Source organism: Dermacentor albipictus, chromosome 8 (assembly GCF_038994185.2).
Source record: "Dermacentor albipictus isolate Rhodes 1998 colony chromosome 8, USDA_Dalb.pri_finalv2, whole genome shotgun sequence".
Lineage (NCBI taxonomy): Eukaryota > Metazoa > Arthropoda > Arachnida > Ixodida > Ixodidae > Dermacentor > Dermacentor albipictus.
In genome coordinates, this window is record NC_091828.1 from 78,825,673 (window position 1) to 78,846,215 (window position 20,543).

The 20,543-nt window shown below is 48.2% G+C and overlaps 1 protein-coding gene across 3 annotated transcripts in view; it reads right to left on the reverse strand.

The window, feature by feature from the left end:
- LOC135896209 (uncharacterized) overlaps positions 1-20,543 on the reverse strand; it is a 224,891-nt gene that overhangs the window by 196,729 nt on the left and 7,619 nt on the right. For 2 of the 3 annotated variants that reach the window (XM_070523634.1, XM_070523636.1), the window contains exons 4-5: positions 17,894-18,119; positions 14,778-15,164 (exon numbers count right to left, since the gene is read on the reverse strand). In XM_070523634.1, the coding sequence (XP_070379735.1) occupies positions 14,778-15,164; positions 17,894-18,119 (613 nt within the window). The remainder of the gene's footprint in view (positions 1-14,777; positions 15,165-17,893; positions 18,120-20,543) is intronic. The other variant, XM_070523635.1, reaches the window with a different exon arrangement.

The window sequence follows — 20,543 nt, forward strand, 5'->3', positions numbered from 1 at the left end:
AATAGTTTTCCGTTATAGGGCCCCTTATAGGCTGCTTATTGGGGAGTATAGCGACAGCGCTAGAAAGGCGGGGTAAGATAAGACTCGCTACGCAATTAAAAGGGTTCCAGTAGAAATAAGAAATTCCGACTTGCTGATTCCGAATCCTAACTTTTGGATTGAAGCTTATGCACGTCTTATCAACGCTACAGATTTACTGGCGTGTGCTTAAGCGATCAGTGGCTGACATTGCTTGCGCCTCTCACTACGTTTGCGCTCACTTTAAAAGCAACGACGACACCTTTTGCGGGAAATGAGTGGCTGCTAATCAGAACTTTACAGTTATTTTTTTTTCTTTTGCTGAAATAAAGGATTTCAGTTGAACGATTACTTAATGAAGCATTTCTGCAAGCAGTGCTATTTGGTGCTCATCTAATACATTGCTTGTTTCCTCCACATTCAACACAGGGGTGCATTGGCGGACGGTGGCTCTAAAAGTATGTACGATGACGATGACGACAGATTCTTAGTGATAATGACGACAAATTTTCACAAATCACCGCTTCCTACACGTAAATTGACGGTTATACTTCCCTCTGATCTTAACGTCATGCCCTGTAGTTTGCCCGCAGGCTTCCTAGAATTGAGAACTTCATTTTTTTTTGTTAAAAACGGCGGAACAGTTCTGTGTCACTGGTTGTAGCGGTCCGTAGATGTAATGACTTCGCCAAGTTATGGCCATAACGCGAATGCAGGTGGCGCCACGTGTAACAGACAGGTAGTGCTAGTTAGACTGTTGTGGGAAGCAAGCTCTCCCTTTAAAAGTGCCCTAAAAAATAAATCTTCAGTGAAGCTTTTGACAACACATTTCCCACCCAAAAACGACATGGATCATAATTATAGACAGGATAGGCTTCGAGTGCCACAGAATCACACAGAACGGCAGGTTTAATATTCATGAAGTTCTTGACACTATAGACGAGACGTCATTATAGTCGTCAACGGAAAAGAAAGACTTAACGAACGAATGAATGATGTCATTGAACGAACCAAAGCAACTGACGGGCTATAGGTGTGCCATAGTTGGCGGCTTCGGATAAATGTCGAACACTTGGGGTTCTTTAAAGCCCATGCAACTTCGAGTACGCGTACATTCTTGTCTTTCGCCCCGGGTCGTAATGGTTAGGTAAGGAATAAATTTTATTAGAAATGAAATAATAATTTCGAAAAATATTTACGCGTCGTTGTGGGACTTAATCCCGATTTCATCACGCTATATTGTGATGCTCTACCCAATCAGATACAGGCGCGTTTTATGGCTCGTTGTAATAACCTTTCGTTGACGAGCGTTGCATACGGATAACATGCCACAAAACAATTTGGGTGAGAAAGCGTGACATGGCCCATTGAGCGAAAACGTCAGTGGCGCCTGTAGCAGTGATACGGCACCCAACTTCCCTTCCGCTGCGACACTAGGTCACGAGCGTGCCTCGCACTTTCGTACCCTCGCTCACGGAAGCCTGTGTTATCCGCACATTCCTTGTCTGTGCAAGCTCTAACCTGCGCACTAACTACGCCTCGGTGAGGCCAAATCAAAACATGCCAAGCATCTCAGCGCGTTCGCTTGTCCGCAAGGAGTTCATAACTCGAAGGACCGTTCAGCAGCGTTCAGTTGGATATTTATGCTTTCGTATTTACAACTCATAACAAACGCTTACGTGTACTCGGACTTTCTTCCTGAGTATCGGTATCGAGTACGAAGTTCCTGGCTAAATGTATTCGGCCAACACTAAATGATAGACAGCAAGCGTGATGTGTTGGTTTAGATTGGGAACACAGGAAATGTATTTCACGCAACTCGCTTCCTTTTTCGAGCACGGTCGGAGGAGACAGACCGATGCAAGATCTCTGGCTGCAGTGGTCTGACACATGTGATGTAAAGAAAATGAAATCTGCACATATGGTTCACGTATTATGAGAGCTGTCTGTACAATGGCGTAGCTAGGTCGTCTGGCACCCGGGGCCCTTAGCTCTTCTGTCACCCCCCCCCCCCCTTCGGGTGTAGTCGGGGAAGGCGAGGATATCGACAATTTTCGGGTGTCTTCAGACGCATAAGACACCCCCACCCCCTCCTGGCCCCGTGCACCCGGGGCCCACGGCCCCCCGGCCCCCCCTGTTGCTACGCCACTGGTTGAGTGTCATCAGCCAAACATCGCACCATTCTTGTACCCGTCTTCACTCGTCTGTTATTGTGGAACGGTAAATGCCTATTTATTTATTGAGCTGAAATAAAACGCTTGCTTCGCTGCAACTATTTACTGTCAAATTTCACTTCAGTTGGCATTGAAGTTTCATGGATTCAGTGAAATAAACTGTACCGTGGACTTTTGAAGAGTGAAATGCTCAGACTTCATACACTTTGACCACGTCTGTTGCACACCTCATTGCTTCAGATGATGAAAGGACTCCTCAAGAGCAGCAGATGCTCAGGAGGTATCAAGTACGACGTCATTTTGAAAACGTCGCATGACGACTTCGTTTGCTTCCGTGATTGGCTAGTGGACTAACCCCGGGCGGTTCGTGTGCCTTGGTTGCCAACTTTTTTTAAGTTGCGTCCTACTATAGTAAGCTGGGGTTCGCGTTTACTACACCAAATATTGTGGGCTTCGGTTCCTGTCAACTAGGCAAGCTATGGGTCAATGATTACTGCAATACAGAAGTACTCCTCACTGTCCCAGAGGATGTGGCGATCTCCTGGCCGCTCCCTCACCTTCATCGTGGGTGGAAGTGCTGCTTAGCTCCAGCCCGGACCTGAAACTTCGAGCCGTGGAGCGAGCCGAAGAGGTCGCCGTCACGCATCGCCTGGCGGTCATTTGGCCTTCCTGACGGGCCCATGAATTAGCTCCCCACTCAGGCGAATAACGTTGTCTCTCTCTCTCTCTCTCTATACACAGTCTCATTGAAGAGTCAGTAAGGTTTCGCTGCTAGGGTACCGACTGTGGGACACTTTACTTGCTCATTTTATTCTAAATTTATGTATAGGCCCTCTAGAAGTTTCTGTTAGCATTTAGTTGCATAATGCTTCATTTTGAATATTTGCCTTCACCCCCTTTTGGTATTTTGTTAGATGCACTTTTCAATCAACGCAGTGTGGTTAATCCCACCTGTGGGTACGAGCCATGTTTTGAGGCAAAACTCTAAAAACAAAAAGGCACATCGATTTTACTCCATTATAGGAGTAACTGACCCGTCACAAGCATTCGTCCTCTTGGGGTGTAACTGCAAGTGTATGGACTGTATAATCCCCACACTCTTAACAAGTTTCCACCCTTCGGGGTGTAACTTGTCCCACAAGAATAATTGTTTGCCCGCATTTTCTTTCTTTGACGTTGCGAGCCCAGTACTTACAAGTCACGAACGGCATGTGCATTATCAGCGTGACATAGCATTCTTGACAGGAAAGTAGCGGGCGCAGCGTTTTCAATATAGGAAAGGTAAGCGAGGCAGCTGACGATTATTGTTGTGGGACAAATGTACACCCCAAAGGGTGCAACTGTTTTGAGAATGCTTGCGGCTTCTCCTTCAAGGACTACCAGTTGCCCTTTTTCAATGGTCTTTAAGGGAATAGCGGACATACTATGCTCATCAAATAAGCAAATAACAACGTGAGCTATTTATATGCTGCTAAAATAATTTTTGAGCTGAGAAAACAAGAAAATAAAAGCGGTACAAGGCAGGACTCGAACTCGAGTTTCCCAGCGGCCCGGTGTTGATGAGAGACAATACTGAGACCATGGTAAACATTTCAGCCCAGGTGAGGCATGAGGCAAGAGACACGGCATTTTGTATATGCTTTGCAGGAAAAGTCTAACGTTGCATGCTTGCACTTGCAAACATATATGCGACTACAAAACGAAAGCCCCCCATTATTTTTAAAACGAACTTAAGAATAGTGACTGGCCGAGCTTTTTGGTACGAACACATACTTTAGGAAACAGCGCAAGTAACGGGACACAGAAAAGGGGGCACACGACACAGCCGCTGACTTCCAACAAGTATGTTTATTGCGCGGTCGCGGAATATGTAGGCAGAGAAGCAAGAATGAAAACATAAATGGCGTGATAAACGTGAGTAGAATGACTTGAGCTTGCAGGTGGGCGGAATTTGCAGATCCGTGGTTTTCTTAGTTTAATAACTGGATGGATGGCTAACTAACGCATGAAGGAGCGCGTTGGATGATGGCAAATGCCTCGATAATTTCACGCATGCGCTTGTCAGCGTGCTTTTGGATGACGGTGACCTTTCTAAAACAAGGGATGCATTTGCAAGACCTGCAATGCAGGGCAAGATTGCTGCTGTATTTTTGTTTTATGTTAGCGTGTTCCCTGAGGCGATCATTAAGGCAGCGTCCCGTCTCGGTCGACGAATCTGCATAAGGAGTTCAACTCGCCTGGGCCTGAAAACACAACCGAAACACCCAACCTTCAGGCGGCCTTCTTCAGTCTACACTATGGGACATCCCGTGCAAATCGAGGATGACAGCCATTTTTGAAGTATTGATCTCGGTATTGCGTGGCATCTTCCCTCGGTGCATTTCCGCTAACATGTCTGCTGCTAGCTGTACACGGAGTACGCTCCGAAAACCAGCCCGCAAAAGCAGCTGACCCTGGCCTTCAAAGGCCACTTCATTCTCGTGCACGCACGATCTTTGCAGTGCATTACGGAAGGCGGCTTTTGCGATTCCCCTCTTCACTAACCTAGGGTGAGCCAACGAAAAAGGCAAGATGCTTTTTGCTGAGCGGGATGCATACCGCCAGCATACATGTTCTTTCCTGAAAGAAAGATAGAACGTCCATAAAACGCAGGGTGTTGTCCTCCGGTAGCTCCTTTGTGAGGCTGATACTCTTCATAGCATCTACAAAAATGTAGATACGGACGCTGTCACACGGATGCTGATTGCCTATCCCGTCTCCCTTCGCCTCACACTAAAGCTGAGGATGATGACTTCGATGACTACCTAGTTTCCATCTCTTCTGACTTTCCAGACTTGCGTACCTTCGAGAGCGAGGAACGTTGCGACCTTACCTTGAAATCCCTACGGGCAGCTGCACGTGAGCTGGCAGGAACAACACCGTTTACTTTTCGTAATGGTTTGCTGTACAAAAAAAAATTACTCGGCTGATGGTCCCCCATTGCTTCTAGGTGTGCCCGAAAACCTGCGCCCTGCTGTCCTTCGTCCCATGCATGACGATATCACGTCCGGGCACCTTGGCTTTGCACGCACACTACACCTACTTAGAGATTTTTCTGGCCCAAGCTCTGGAAAACAACGAAACAGTATGTCGCCAGATGTACTGTTTGCCAGCACCACAAGCAAACGACGACGACCCCAGCAGGCTATTTACAACCAGTTAGGCCACCGACGTTACCCTTTGAAAAAGACGGCAACGACTTGCTAGGCCCGCTCCCAAATACGTCAGCTGGCTACCGCTGGATTATAGTATGCGTAGATTATCTTACTCACTACACGGAAACGGCGGCACTTCCATCTGCCACTGCAGCAGATGTCTCTTCATTTTTGTTGCATCCTGTCATACTCCGTCACGGCGCTCCCCGTGTTGTAATCAGTGACCGTGGACGGCAATTCACCGCCGACGTCGTTGAAGAACTTTTACGGCTTTGTGATTCTGCATATTGTCATTCCAATCCTTACCACCCGCAAAGCAGTGGCCTCACGGAGCGGACGAATCAAACTCTTACCAATATGTTATCAATGTATGTCACTGCTGACCACAAGAATTGGGACGCCGTCTTACCTTTTGTAACGTACGCGTACAATAGTGCCAAGCACGAAGTTACTGGATATGCGCCGTTCTTCTTGCTGTACGCACGCGCTCCCCAGACCTTTCTGGAAACTGTTCTACCTTTATCGTGCCAAGAAGATCCTTTCATCGCCCAAACTCTGTGTCGTGCTGAGGAAGCACGTCGACTGGCGCATCTTAGGACGTTGTCCTCACAAGGCAACAGCAAGATTCGCTATGATGCGCGGTATATCTCCGTCAGCTTTTACTCCCGGTGATTATGTGTGGTTGTGGACACCTGTTCGCAAAAAGGGATTGTACCCCAAGTTTCTCGCCACTTAAACCGGACCATTCGTTATACTCAGCCACTTGAATGATGTGAACTATGCCGTCGCCAAAGTGACAGCAAGTAATCGGCGTTCATGGGCGACGCGAGTTGTTCACGTGGCCAGTGCCATCACAGGTCCCTTTAACTCGCTCAGCGAGCTTCGTCTGCCCCCGGGGAAAATGTCGCAGTCGCAGCACTGCGCGGCTGAGGCAGAGAAAGAAGAAGTAGAGTGCGCGCGTAATTTCGTGGTACTCTGCGCCGGCTGGGCCTGGCCTGTAGCGTCGATATATATATATATATATATATATATATATATATATATATATATATATATATATATATATATATATATATATATATATATATATATATATATATATAATCTGTCACAATGTACCCTAATTTGTAGGTAATGTTTGTCTTAGTTATGATCTTGTTGGCATTCACCCCCTCTCTAATACCTTGAGAGTACTGCATTAAATAAATAAATAAATAAATAAATAAATAAATAAATAAATAAATAAATAAATGCGTTCTAAGAACAACTGCAGTCGGGGCAACTCCATTTCAGGGAGTAAATTATTGTCTCATATATTTAAATCTATTTTCGGGAATTCTTTTTCACTACGCACGCCGTGCAATAAGCTCACTCTGCTTGTGCTCGGAGTGAATATGCTAAACACTAAAAAAATTACACCCTTTGGGGCTTACCTTGAACCCAAACAACAATCTTTACCTTTGTGCGTGCGTCTCCTTTCTTTAACACTCTGCGCTCGGTACTTTTTTGTAATAAAAACAACAACGACATTTCAAGCTAATACGCGCATACCTTTCGCGACCGGACTGCAGCTGGCGCTCAGGAAAGGTGCGCACAAAAAAAAAAAAATCATGAGCCGTACCACTCTGTGAAGGTGGATGACCAGCGAAGCTGTGTAGCAAATGACAAAGAGGTGACGCGGAATTTCGAACAAAGGTATGAACATGTTTATGTCTTGATCGGTAGTCGTCGGCACGAAAGGCACGCACATACATTTATTTTTATACTTTCGCGTTCATTCGTGTTACACATTCATTACATACATTCGTGTTTTCATTTCGCGATATACTGAAGCAAGGAATCTGAGACCGAAATCACCGTACCGATAGGCATGTGGGCCAGTGCCGTCAGCGCCTTCGCACAGGGAGGGGCAGTATGGAAACGCTTGCATGATGGGTACCATCAGAGTCAGCTGTGGAGATTACAGTGGCACAGCTCGGCTTGCCATTTAACACTCCGGTACTGCAGTCTTTCGGAGCTTCTGTGCTTGGGCACTCACGCAGGAATGTGTGCATCGCCATAAAAAAAATTCATAATTGAATCAAACCGTTTTCATTGTTGACCGTATTATTCATTTTATTCCTCCTTTATTGCCTCATATATATTACATATACTTTTTTATCGAATGACTGTTTACTAAATTGTTTTGAACTTTCCTCGCTTTTATTCATGAAAATTATAGATTTTTATATGTATTACCTTAGCACTATGCACTCTTGCCCAATCTCCGTACGTGGTTATGCGCCAAACGCGTGAAGATCATCATCACCATCATCAAAAGAATCTGAGACCAAAATCACCGCACTGACTGGCAGTGGGCCAGTACCGCCAGCGCCTTCGCAAAGGGAAGGACAGTGTGGGAACGCTGGCACGATGAGCACAGTCGGAGCCAGCTGTGGAAGACGACGAAAAACACGTGAGCAGTGGCACGAGCCATTGCTGATGATTATAGTTTTTGCTCACACACATGAAAATTTCACGGAACCCTAGCCGTAAACAGCTTCCCTGTAAAAGTTCGGCAGCATATTACACTTCTGTAACACGTTAAGGCTAAAGCCTGTTCACCTGGTAATGCAATAAGTTTATACGATCGGAGGGTCAGTCTTCTTGCAAGACATATAGCAAGCCACAGTGTGAAGTACACGTGTGGCGCTTTAGGTCGACCCCCTCAACGACACATGCGAGCACTTAAAGCACTGCCTAAAGATGCAGCATGCTTGTCGCCAGTAAGCGTTACAATTGCGTAACACAAACCGGACACAATTACGCTGCATCCTCTTAGCAGAGGAGAGCGGCACGCCTTGCTCCCGCCACTTCGCACGTCGCGCCTCGTTTGTCGCCTGGCGAGCATCCTCGACCGTAACGTACTCCCGAGGCCTACCGCGCAATCCGTTATGCCGCGGGCCAGCGCCCTCCATCGCCGTCTCTCTCGCTTCGCAGTCGACTGTCGCCACAACCGCCGCCGCCGCCGCTGCGTGACGTCAGCAACGGAACACCTGTCTGCGCGCGCCGCTCGTTCCACCCTCCATCGCCCATCGTCGCTCGCTCGGAGAAGGTCACGTGGTCTTTTTTTTTGTACTGCTCGAGTAGACGCTGTGTTTTTTTTTTCAAGGCCATCGCGCAACCAGCCATTCCGAAATGCTTTTGTGGGATAAGCCCAGGGCCGATTTTAATGAAATTCCTGGCGTTTGACTGAAAAATTAAATTCTAGTGACTGTTAGAAGTGGAATTTCGATTTATGGCCTTATTTTTTTACAAGGATCTTTATATAATTTTGTGTTTAAAAACATGGAAGCCCTAAGTTTACAAATTTGTCCCTCTGCGTCAGAACCAGACATCGCCGTTCTGTAAATAGCATCCACCAGAACATCCAAGGCGGGCAAATTTGATACAATAATTTGTCTGTTTACAAAGGTTTTGCGAAAATACTACTCGCATATTATTGGTGTACTTGAGAAAAATGTATAATAGATACATTTTTTTCGCTTTAGATGTGCTATTAGACGCAATTTACAGAATTGTGATATCGTTTTGCATTGCTGAGTTACGGAGTCGTGAACTTTATAGTTCCGTTTCCTGAGAATTTGCGATGTTTCATATTTAAAAAAAAAACGAACGGCCTAAATAAGAAATCCGCTTCCATCAGTCAATAGATTTTGACTTTTTCTTTTAAATGTAATGAATCCCGTCAAATTCGTTGCAGTGGCTGTTGAGAAAAGCTATTTCTCCTTTCCTATGTATTTATATAGGAGCCCCCGAGCTAAATCTTTTGTAGTCTGGGAACAAGGTAAGCATCAAAGTTTGCAAACTCTTCTTACAGCGTACAATAAGTTGCGTTAAGTGGAGTTAAATAAGACTCAAAGCAAGCAGTTACTCTTGAAGAAAGAAAGAAACGTTTCCAGTACTCGCTTTGTTCTCGGGGTTTATACAAGACGATTGCAGCACTGGAAAAGCGCGCGCAAACGTTGACAAGTTTTCCTTCGTCCGTATCCTATCCGTGCAGTTTCTCGAAAATTTTCTAGACGGAGTTCTGGCGTTAGTGTCTACGGGAGCTGCCAGTGTGGTTGTTAAGCCATCGTGGGAATTATATTGAGAGTATGCATTGATTTGCTTAAACCTCGCCCTTCCGACTTTGAGACTTCGCATGTTGATTGTTCACAGTTTATATCACACTATAAGTTCAAGAACTCGCAATGATTATGCAAGCACGCAGAGACTTAATGCCTTCCGGCGTTTCGAAAAATAATTTTCGGCGATTTAGACACATAAGCCCAATAAACGAAGCCACAATTATGAAGACTTACGACACGATTCGGCCTATCAAGGTAGATTATCTAAGAGGCGGGCATTAATTAATGTCCATGTAGCTAAATAAAATATTTACTAAAGCTAAGCAGTAGTGGAACCATGCCTGCTTAGCCCAAAGATAAGACTAGTGCTACTCTTGAAAGATCCGTTCCAAAATTCTAAAAAAAAAACGCATTGGCCTTACAGTTAAGCTCATTTCAAACTGCTTGACCTACGCATGAACATCGGCTTGATAAAAAACAGATAAATTAGTTGCGGCTAGGGCCGCACTTGCCTGCTTCCCACTGACGTCGGCGTACAATCGTTATCGCGCTCACATACGACTGTTTCCAGTATGACTGCATGAACATGATAGCGATTACAGATAAAATAATTGATAAAAAATGTTCTAATGCGTTATTTCGCGTTGCCATTGCAGGATTGGGCATTCCGACCAGTAAGCCTTCAGTTGCCCAGCTGAATAGGTGCTATAAAAACTGGCTGTCGGTCTCTTTAACGGGCCGGATATTAGGGAAGTGGTGCTAGTTTTACGATTTCTGATAAGCAAACATGGCTTCACTGCTGCTCAACTTTAATTTTGTAATTGGATCATGTGCCCCAACATTAACAATTAAGAAAAGGAAGGTAACACATTCTTAAACTTATCCACCTGTACATAGCAATTATTCGGGCAGGCAACGCTGCCCTAAAAGTAATCCACTTGAACAGACCTAAATCCGCTGTGTTTCATTGGCTATTCCAAAGTTTCGATCTACGATATACACTAAACTGAATATTTAACGACGTTGACGCGTACATGGAAGAACCAGGTACTAACGCGCACGCTTTTCCTCACGTCCTTAAGTAACAGCTTATTAATTGAAGCACGTTCCGTACGGAGATTGAGGCAAAAAAGCAAATGCGCAAGCAAAAATTATAAATGAATCAGGAAAAAAGTTGAGCTGCATGGAACGCAACATCTTTCGTACGTTGAAATCTTGATCAAGAACTGCGCTTGTCCCTATGTGCCTTCTTTTGTCGCAACTTTTAATCGCGCTACCGTACTCCCCTTGAAGATACATTACCCACAAGCCCACATTGCAACCCCCGTGAGCTCAGGCGAAGTATTAAAAAAAAAGAGCGCAAAATTGTACTCATATCGCACGTTATTTGCAATTCATAAAACTCTGATGCAAAACACTATGGGCATACAAACGAATGGTGCCTCTCGAAGGAACTCGGCAACCACTGTTCCATATTTGGCGAGATATATCACGCCTGCTCAAAGAAGGAGCACTTGTCGGCGCGGTTCATGGGCGCATCGGGTTTACAGGAGAACGCGCGGCTAAACGCAGCCATGTTGCTCAGCACCTTGGGACACAGTTCACCCCGGCCGCACAGGCTGCGGCAGAGAGTCACGAAGAAGAGCATGTCCGGCGTCAGCGAGATGTCCTTGCTCACGGCGTAGCGTCTAGGCTCGGCCGCTCGGTGTTCCTGAAAGGCCCGGTACGCGACCTGGGCGGCGGCCACGTCCATGAGCACGGAGGATCTGCCGCCAGCGCACGAGATCTTCTTCTGCAGCTCTTCGCGCGTGGCTCTCGACATCCAGCTCCTCACGGTTCTGTTGGAGTCCAGGAACGCGCCCTTCTGCGATGTTGATGTTTTGTGGAGCGTGTAAGCAAGCGTGGCCTCCGAGATGGAACAGCGCTCGTGATCTCGGGGGTTGTAAGTGTGTGCGCAGAGGGAGTGCGCTCAGGACATTGCCAAGGTCTAATTGGCACACGGCGTTGCCACGGCCTCTCTGACTGGCTCAAAGTACCATCGTTGCAGAATTCGATGTTAGGCGGAATCAATACAATAGCACCCTCTGAGACCGCGTGAGAAAATACGGTGCTCAATTTACGCCCTCCCCGTGGCGGCACCCTCAGAGCATAACGAAATGAATCGCGAAGCCATTAGCTTTCATATATACTGGGTCTATTCTATCATCCGTCCCTGACAGTCCCTGACTGCCCATACAAGGCGGTGCTTTCAACCAATGAGCGTCGCGCAGTCCTGGACGGCATACGAGACGGCCAATCGAAATGGCCCGCTGAAATGCCGGAACCGGATTGAAGGGGCCAGAGATACGTCATGGCGCCCCGCGAGCGTGCACACGGTGCCCACACACGACCTTCGCACGCGCACCCGCGGGGTGTCGGGCAAGCGCGGCGGAGGAGGAAAACCCACCTGCGGGTCAAAGCCCCTGACCAGCTGCCTGGCGACGGCCCAGCCGAAGGCCGCGTAGTTGACCGAAGCGGGCGCGTCCGTGTAGAACATGGGCGGCGCCGCCACGGCCAGGTGCAGGTACACCGAGTTCCACCAGTTGTCGTACTGCACCGGGAACGAGTACTCGCCGTGGCGGTGCAGCAGCGAGTCGTTGAGGGGCCAGCCGGGGAACGTGCGGCGGTGCAGGTCGGCAGCCTGCGCAGTCATCGCCGCTGGTGCAAAGGCTGTGCACGCATAATCGATTCAGAAAAAAGGTGCACGGCACCACAAACGAAAAGGTGCAGGGGGGGTGCCAGTTATGGTGTGCCGGGCAGCGCCCACTCGCTGCAAGGTTCAAGGGTGCACTGCCGCGGGTAGTGGCACGCTAAGTCCCAATTTGACCTTGTCGGAGCTTGAAGGTCACATTTACGGAACCAGGCGTTTTCTGGGTTTGCACCTAAAAACGTAGAGCTATCGCTCTAAAAAATATTTTCCTAATTATGCTCCTTGTGGCAACATGTCTTGCTTGTAAAACGCGGAATTTCAATAGATGTTGACAAGTTCGCTACAGAACATAGAGTTTCCCTGCGACCTCTGTAAGGATAATATGATTTGCAGAAGCACTGTGCGATGTCTTCGAGACTGGCTGTTATAACCGCGATAAGAGACGAAAACCTCAATCAGCGATAATTTACGCGCTTTCCTCTGAACACGTCTCTCTGTGCGCGATGGTAACAAGCGGCAGGGTAAGTGGTTAGAGTTATCGTATTGGATGGAGCCTATCTAGAGGGAGCCTATATAGTAACTCTAGCAGGGGTCGGTGGATAGCGCCGCCGAAGAGCGGTGGAGTCGGTGGAGAACATTCCATTTCCGAAGACCGGGGGACAATTAGGTACGCCTATTTGCCTTATGTCAAGCGCTCGGGCGAGATTAAGACAATTCTTTCCGTAGAGAATTGTCTTTAGGTCACTGCTTTCAGGACGAAGATAATATTTTAGTTTGGAACAACGATCCTTTTTTTTTCGATTGACCCAGCACTTATAAAAAAAAAGGCAATGTCACTAAACTGTTAGTGGACTACGGCTGGCTCGGCTCTCTTTCAGACGTGAATGGCAAGCGCATGGCGTTTTTGCGGGTGGAGCTTGTTTGTATGTTTTAGGTTGTCGCCGACTATAGCTTTGCCAATGTTTTCAATGATGCCCGGTTACCTGCATCCATCCTTTCAGTGGCGATGAAAATTGCGTCGGGAAGGCGTTCAGGTACTTGTGGATGGCGCTGAGAGGCAGCATCGGGTTGAATCCCTCGGCACCGAACAGCGACCAGAACGGTTCCAGGTGCAACCGCTGCAATATGGCCACCGCCTCGATTCGGGCGGCCGGATCTATCCAAGGCACCGCATCGGAGAGCAGCCGCTGGGTGGTGTTGCGCAAGTCTTCGAAGATGGCGTTGACGGTGCTCAGGAAGGGCGGCTGCAGCTGTTCACCGACCCTCCACACGAAAAGCCACTACTGGAAGCGGCTCTCGGTGAACGAGTAGCAGTTGCGGGGCCTGAAGCGATCCACGGCTTCTCTGTTGCCGAACGTGGCGACGGCGGCGGCGTACGCGTTGGCGTACGAGTAGTCCTCGATGAAGCGCCACGCGACCTGCTCCAAGATGGCTGCGTTGCTGAACCTTGAGGGCAGAATGAGGAGGAGGAGGAGAAATGCGTCACAGAAAGAACCTGCGGCAGGGCTATAGCTGTGCGTTTTAAGTGGATCATTCAGTGGTACCACAAGCATTCCCGGATTTGAAGGTCGTTGCACGCGTAGTTTCTTACGCCTAACACTGCCTGCTCCGTCAATATCACCCACAGGTTCATGGAGAATTCTACTTGCGCAGAGTATATAGTGCACAATCTGGACCGGCCCTCTTTTGGAGTCGGAGGCTCGCAGAGCCAGAGAGAGAAAATATTCGGGAACACCGATGAACATAGGCGGGTAGCTAGAGTGCTCAGACATCTTTATACCTCAGAGACCCGGAACAATGGAAGAGCTAAGGAAGGTTGGCAATCACACACACTCTAAAAGAAGCTGAGAGAGAGATGGTAAACTTATTGCAAAGGATGAAAATGATGAGGATGATGATATGAGGATGTTCAAAGTCTTTTACAAAGACGGCAAAGACAAAGCCAAGAAATAATATTTTTACGATAACACAAATGGCAGTGCCTTGCTTTAGGGTGCCCGAATTGACTACTTGAGCACAAGAAACACAGAGGAGCAAGTATTTGCAACATGGTGACACCTGGGAGTGCTGCAGAAAAAGAAGTTCACAGACGATTCCGATACTCCTTAATACGACATTTGAGCGCAGTTCTATACGTGTTTTCATTTCGCGATATATTGGCTGGTGCAGGGATGTTTCCTTTCACTGAAAGGGAGGGGGGGACCTAAGAGCGCCACGCGTGTAATTCACACTGCGGCTCGTTATGTCTTGCAAGAAGTCTGGCCCTCGATTTTATAACTTAATTCATTACCAAGTGTGCAGCAGGCTTTCGCCTTCAAGTGTTACAGGTAATGTAACATGCTGCCGAACTTCTTTTTATATCACTGGCACTTCCGGTACTTTACACCTCAGGAACACTATGCGAATGCACAGCATTGAAGAAATAAAGTGCACGCGAGGTTGACGAGCAATTTGTATTGTGAAAAAAAAAACCATTAAAACGAAGTAGAGCGAAAAGTGCAACAGTGTAATAAGGTAGTCTCGAAAAAGAAAAGTCGCCGTTTTTGAGAGCTCTGATGTTCCGTTCCCCACATAAGTATGAGACACGCAATACCTCTCGAAGAGGTTGTTGGTCACGGTGCTCACAATCTTGTCGACGAGCAGCAGTTTGTCGTCCGGTGAGAGGCGGTGCGGGCGCAGGTGTTCATTCAGGTAGTCCAGCCAGCGGCGGCTGCTCACGTTCGGAGTGAGCTGGTCGAGGTGGGCTAACCGCAGCTTCATGATGACGCGGTTGGAGCTCGCGATGCCATCGGTGACGGCGCGAACCCACGCGTCCTCGTCGGCCACCAGGTCCCGCAACTGGGCCAGCGGCGTGTCTCCGGCCCCGTACAGTCTGTACATGGAACGCACGTATTCGAGCCGCTTGCCGTACGCTTTGGTGTAGTTGAGCCACTTGGCGCTGTGGACGCTGACCATGCTGTAGGCCATGTGTAGGCTGTACCTGCACTCAAAGGGTGGAGTCCGTGCGTATAGGAACGATTGGGAAACCTGGGAAAACTGGCACGAAACGCACTTTTACCGCGAGTAAAATTCAACCCAAGCGTAAAAAAGTATGCGCAATACACATCCCTGATGCCTGTCGGCTGCGGATGAGAAGCGGCTTTTCAATAAGACTTTTATTGAGGAAGTTCACAGGGACCGCCAAACGTTAGTAACGCGACAGCATTAAGGACCCCGTGCCGCAAAAAATCCGATATCGGCATTGGACGGCGCCTAGCGAAAAATATTTCTGAGCCGCTAACACGCAGGTCATCCGACTGACGGAGAGGTGTTGCTACGTTTTGGTGCACGCTGAGCACTAGCCTCGAGGTCGTGGGTTCGGTTCCCAGACGCAAGAGCAACTAATTTAATTCCTGAAAGTACCATGCGTCAGAAAAATCGTAAGGTAGAATCTAAACACAATTTACAGGCAGGACAGCATCGGCCTGTAATATGAATATACGAGAAGACATATTTCTCTTACACGGACACACAAAGACATTTTCCAACGTTTCTACTCTATTTATAGGGGGGTCATGGCCTCCAAGATTGGCGCGAGCCAATTTTGGAGGCCATGGAGCGGCGCGTCCGTTTCCTTGCGACACCTCCAGATGGCACTCGCCTCCGCAGCATTGCGTGTCATTTCTAGCAGAAAGCTCACCTTCGTGAACAGCATTGGGCGCCAGCGTTTCCCGTTAAATATCACAGTTACATAAGCTGCAGTTGCCGGGAAGCGAGAGGGATCTTCGAATGCTATGGCGTTCACTCTTAAACGCGGAACTCAAGCGTCCTCAAATTTTTTTGCGTATAAGGGGACATACGAAAGAACACACACACACAAACACACACACACACACACACACACACACACACACGCACGCACGCACACACACATACAGGATTGAAATGACCTGGCATAAAGATTATATGCTATGCTTAAAGCCAAAGTGGGTTAATCTGTGTGGTAAAATTTGTAGAATAAAGTCGAATGCCTCTACAGCGGAATCACCTGTACAACGAAGGATTCATTATGCCCCGGTCGACTTCCTATATTTAGCATAAAGGCCTCGACAACAAAGACCACTACGACGGCTTTGCCTTTACAACGAACAAATTTAGGCGCCCCCATAGTTGAAAGACTAGCTCGGAAAGCTGACCCCAACTTGTCGTTCATCCGAGGGTGACACTCGCGTCGAGTTGCGACCAAGTCACGTGGGACCTGGTCGCTTTTTCTCCTTGCACTCTCTTCGCCGTCGCCGTTTTTCATCCCCCGCTGCGCTCCGCGTTTGCTCTTTTATCCTTCGCTGTGCTCGTTCGCTTGGTTACGCCGAGGGACGGTGACGCTCAACGCAGGAACGGGCGCATAAGAGTGGCCCTCTAGAAAAGAAACACTGCTTGTCTCCGCGCAACGTGCAAGGGCTAGATTTGTGTGTACTACGTCACACATTATTTAACGAACTGTGCTTGGTCACAACTTGATGGGGGACAGGCGAGCGTTTTCTTTTAGCAAGGTCACCGCGATAAACTGCATAGTTCAATGCCCAGTAAGTTTGAGGGACTGTTTTAATGTGTGAAGCCGGACCTTTCCTGCCGGCTTCGTTGATAAGCAAAAAATTTGGAGTCAACTCACACTGAAGTCCAACTCTCTATCTCCCATATAGCGCCCTCCCCCCCCCCCTAATGAGAGCTTATCAAGGAGTACCCAATATCTATGTAAGTCTCTATAAATATATTGATATCGTACTTTGGCACATAATGATCTAAATTTTTGAAAGAACTCGTCCACAACCTTAAGAAAGAAAAATGAAAAATACACTCGTTTACTGCCTTTGAAAGTAGGCAAAGGGTTCTACAGAGATTGTGGCGTTCCCCGTGCATGTCCGTCTTGAATAAATGGATTCTAAGGTTTTAAGTGCCAATAGCAGGATTTGATTATGAGGCACGCTGAATTGGGGGACTTCGGGTTAATTCTGACCACCAGGTGATCTTTAACATGCCCTCAATGCGCGGAGACACGGGCGTTTTTGCATTTCGTCTCCAGATCTGGCAGTGCCAAAACAGAACGCTCACCGTAATAAGTACGACAGAAGTGCTTCAATAGTTTGTCCACTTCGTCCAGTGTGGGATGAGACTAAGTGCCATTGGCCTTTGTTGCGATTGATTTTTTGTTGTCACGACGGTGAATGAAATCGCGAATTTAAATTGAACAATGTGCGCGGTCACGGCGCTGCCTGGTTGTTACTCAATAATGGTAACCGGAGGTAGCGCCGCGGTAGCCCACGGCATAGGATGCGCATGCGGAGTGGGCCTAACTTGTCGTACTAAGCTAAAGCACACTAGCATGTCAAACCAACTAGCCCATCATCTCGCGCGGTCTGAAAGTCAATAGAAGCAATTCATGTAATGCAGCTAAATTCACATACTGCAGGCGCATAAGGTAAACGGAGAAGACGTGTCTAATGAGCAAAGCCTTTAATGAGTAATGCTTTCATCTGTTCAAAGGTTGCCGAAGATGGTGAAATTACGGAAGCGGGCCGCGGGGGTGGTGCCGTCTCTATAGCTGACCGCGTATAGAGACCGATCCTCCTCGGGCGATGGACCCCTGGCAGCCTAGCCCCGCGCACCAACATCAACAACCGTTGGACAAATAAAGTTTATTCCTATCCTATCCTATCCTATAGAGACACGTGCCTGGTGTGGCCGGGCAGTTGTTTCAGGCTTATCTCGAGCCAGAAGGGCACGCCCCAGTTGATGAGGAGGTCGAGGATGACGTTCAGGGCGTGCTTGTTGGCGCCCACGCCTGTCACCCGTTGGGGCCAGTGCAGTCCGCGGTCCATGAGGAACGACAGAACCTCTTCGAGGCGGTCGTAGGTGTGGCCCTTCCGAGAGACGCAACCCTGGTACAGCGCCGACACAGCTGCAGAGACGAGTTGAGGTGTCTTTGTTTCTACGAGAACATTGGTTACGACCTAAGAGCTAGAGCAGGCGTCCCAAAACTTTCTTGCCCCACCTGCATGCCCTGAGGTCTGCGGTACCAACTCTCCTTCCATTACTCTGATGCGGATGTGGCGGTTTTAATTGATAAGTCCAAACTGAAATGTAAAAAAAAAAAGGATATGCCGGAAGAGGGATGGGGTCGGATTCGTTTTGGCTACTCGTGGAAGACTAAAATGCCGTTTGTGGAACTGGGGGGTGTCGCGGAAGCCCAATTTGGGAACCCCTGAGCTAAAGATTGGGCCGAGCGCGTCAATACGCTCTCAAGTATCTTGAACGGGTCTCGTAAGAAATCAGGATTTTGTCCGGTGGCATAGGGAATAGAAACGGAGCGTACACCGTCGAGCACTCTCACCAATTCTAATGCGATCGCCCCTTACAGTCTAGGAGACAGGCTAAACATGTCCGTCCGTGGATGAGCAGATTCCGCGGGCTGCGCAGAATAATGCGCAATAGGAAGGGTTTCGGCATGATGGTAGTGTGGAAGCCATTCTGAAGCCATCCTGAAGTATTCCCAAAGTGCCATTATTTTCTACCCATGCTTGTAGCTTTAATTTAATTGCTCGCATTGCTAACTTGTTTATTACTGATGCAATGGTCAACGGTCTATATGAGTGAAACTTTATTGCCGACTCTCTGGTATTGGTCTATCTTTCAAAGTTTTTTCTATTGCTTTGAACAGAGCTTCCTTCTGGTTTGTTTCTAGTATACATCAATAAGCCTAACGGGAACGTCGTCTAGCCCTGTGGCTATGCGCTTTGGAGTTTTCGGCTTTCTTCCAGCTGAAATTAGTCAGCACCAGCTCCTCAAAACATGCCTAGCGTCACTTTTTCTGAAATCGAATTATGCGATACTTCGTGGGGGACTTGCGCATTCTCCGTTCTCTTCCCTGGCTCTTCTCTCCAGCTGCTCGATATCCGGTGGTTCCACACATGCGTCCGGGCGGACGATATTTGGACTTAGTACCACGAATATTTGCAGCGTGCGCAAGTTCCCCCGAAGTATCGCATAATACGATTTCAGAGAAAAAGTGACGCAAAGCACGTTTCCCGCGGCGCGGAGCGTCTAGAATCAAGGCTTAGAGAGCAGCACACTCCGAGCCCTGCCAGTACAAATGAAGGATGTTCACCACGATATCATCGCCCGGGCGCTTCTACGGCGACTGCAGAAGTGGCAACTTGCGTCCACTTCCGCGTTCCGGTGCGCGCGTGTTGAAACGAGCGAACGGGCAGGCTAACATTTAAAGGGCCCCTGAAACGGTTCGGACAAATTTTGTAGGCGCATAGGGTACAGCTTAAGTAGAACATTCGCACCACAATTTAAGTGAAGCGTTACGTATTAATGGAGTTACAAGCGATTAGAAGTTACCCTCCTCACTAACCATGCCTTTCCTCCTCAACTCGCTCGCCGAGCGAGCGGCGCTAAGCTCCGCCTTCACTGGTCCTGCGTCACGATGCGATGTCACATCGTCCACTTCCGTTTGTTGGAGCACGCCTCCTCCCGCGCGAGACCTCTCCGCTGGCCGCTTGGCCGTCGACCGAGAGTCATCGAAGCAGCGTGCGTTGCGAGAATTCTGTCGTAGTGCCGAAGGTGGCCGGTATTCCGGTAACCACAGGCAAGCTGGTCATTTCGGCAAATGACTGGAGGCATAAACTCAAGCTGATGAAGGAACTTCAGAGTGGACGTACGTGAGCAGCCTGATCGGTCTGCACTGTCCAGACACTTGTAGGCGCAGCGCTTAACCAGTCAAACGAAGCGCTAATATTGCTCTAACCAAGTGTAAAACATTTTAAACATTCATAAGAACAACGTGTTGATGATTACACTCCTGCGGAAAATACACACCAGCAGCAAAGAAAAATGCACTTCGTTGCTGCTACTGTGTATGGTTGAGCTCTGTGCCACCAGGTGGCTGCACCGTGCAGACCATTCACATTTACCTTTCTGCTCATCTCATGGCTCATCCCGGCGCAGTCAAGCGGCCAGACCCTGTCCCCTTGCGCTTGTGTTTGCCCTAATACCGGACTTGCGAAACGCTATTGCGTTAGTAATCTTCCGCTGTAAAGTGACGGCCACAAACGCGCAAATCCTGGCGCCTATCGGATAGCCGCAGTCCGATGCGCAGCAGCCAGTTCGCTCGTATGCTGCCTTGCAGATAGACACGATTTCGCAACTTCACATCTTTCCAGTCGCTACGTCTGCAGCCCACAACGCAACAAGGGTGATTCATCGTGTTCATGAAAAGACTGATCGACACTGACGGCGGAGCTCTCGTCAAAGACTGCGCACGTTGTAACACAAGCAGACGACACCTGCTGTGTGCCGGAAGTGCTCAAGTGTACTAAAA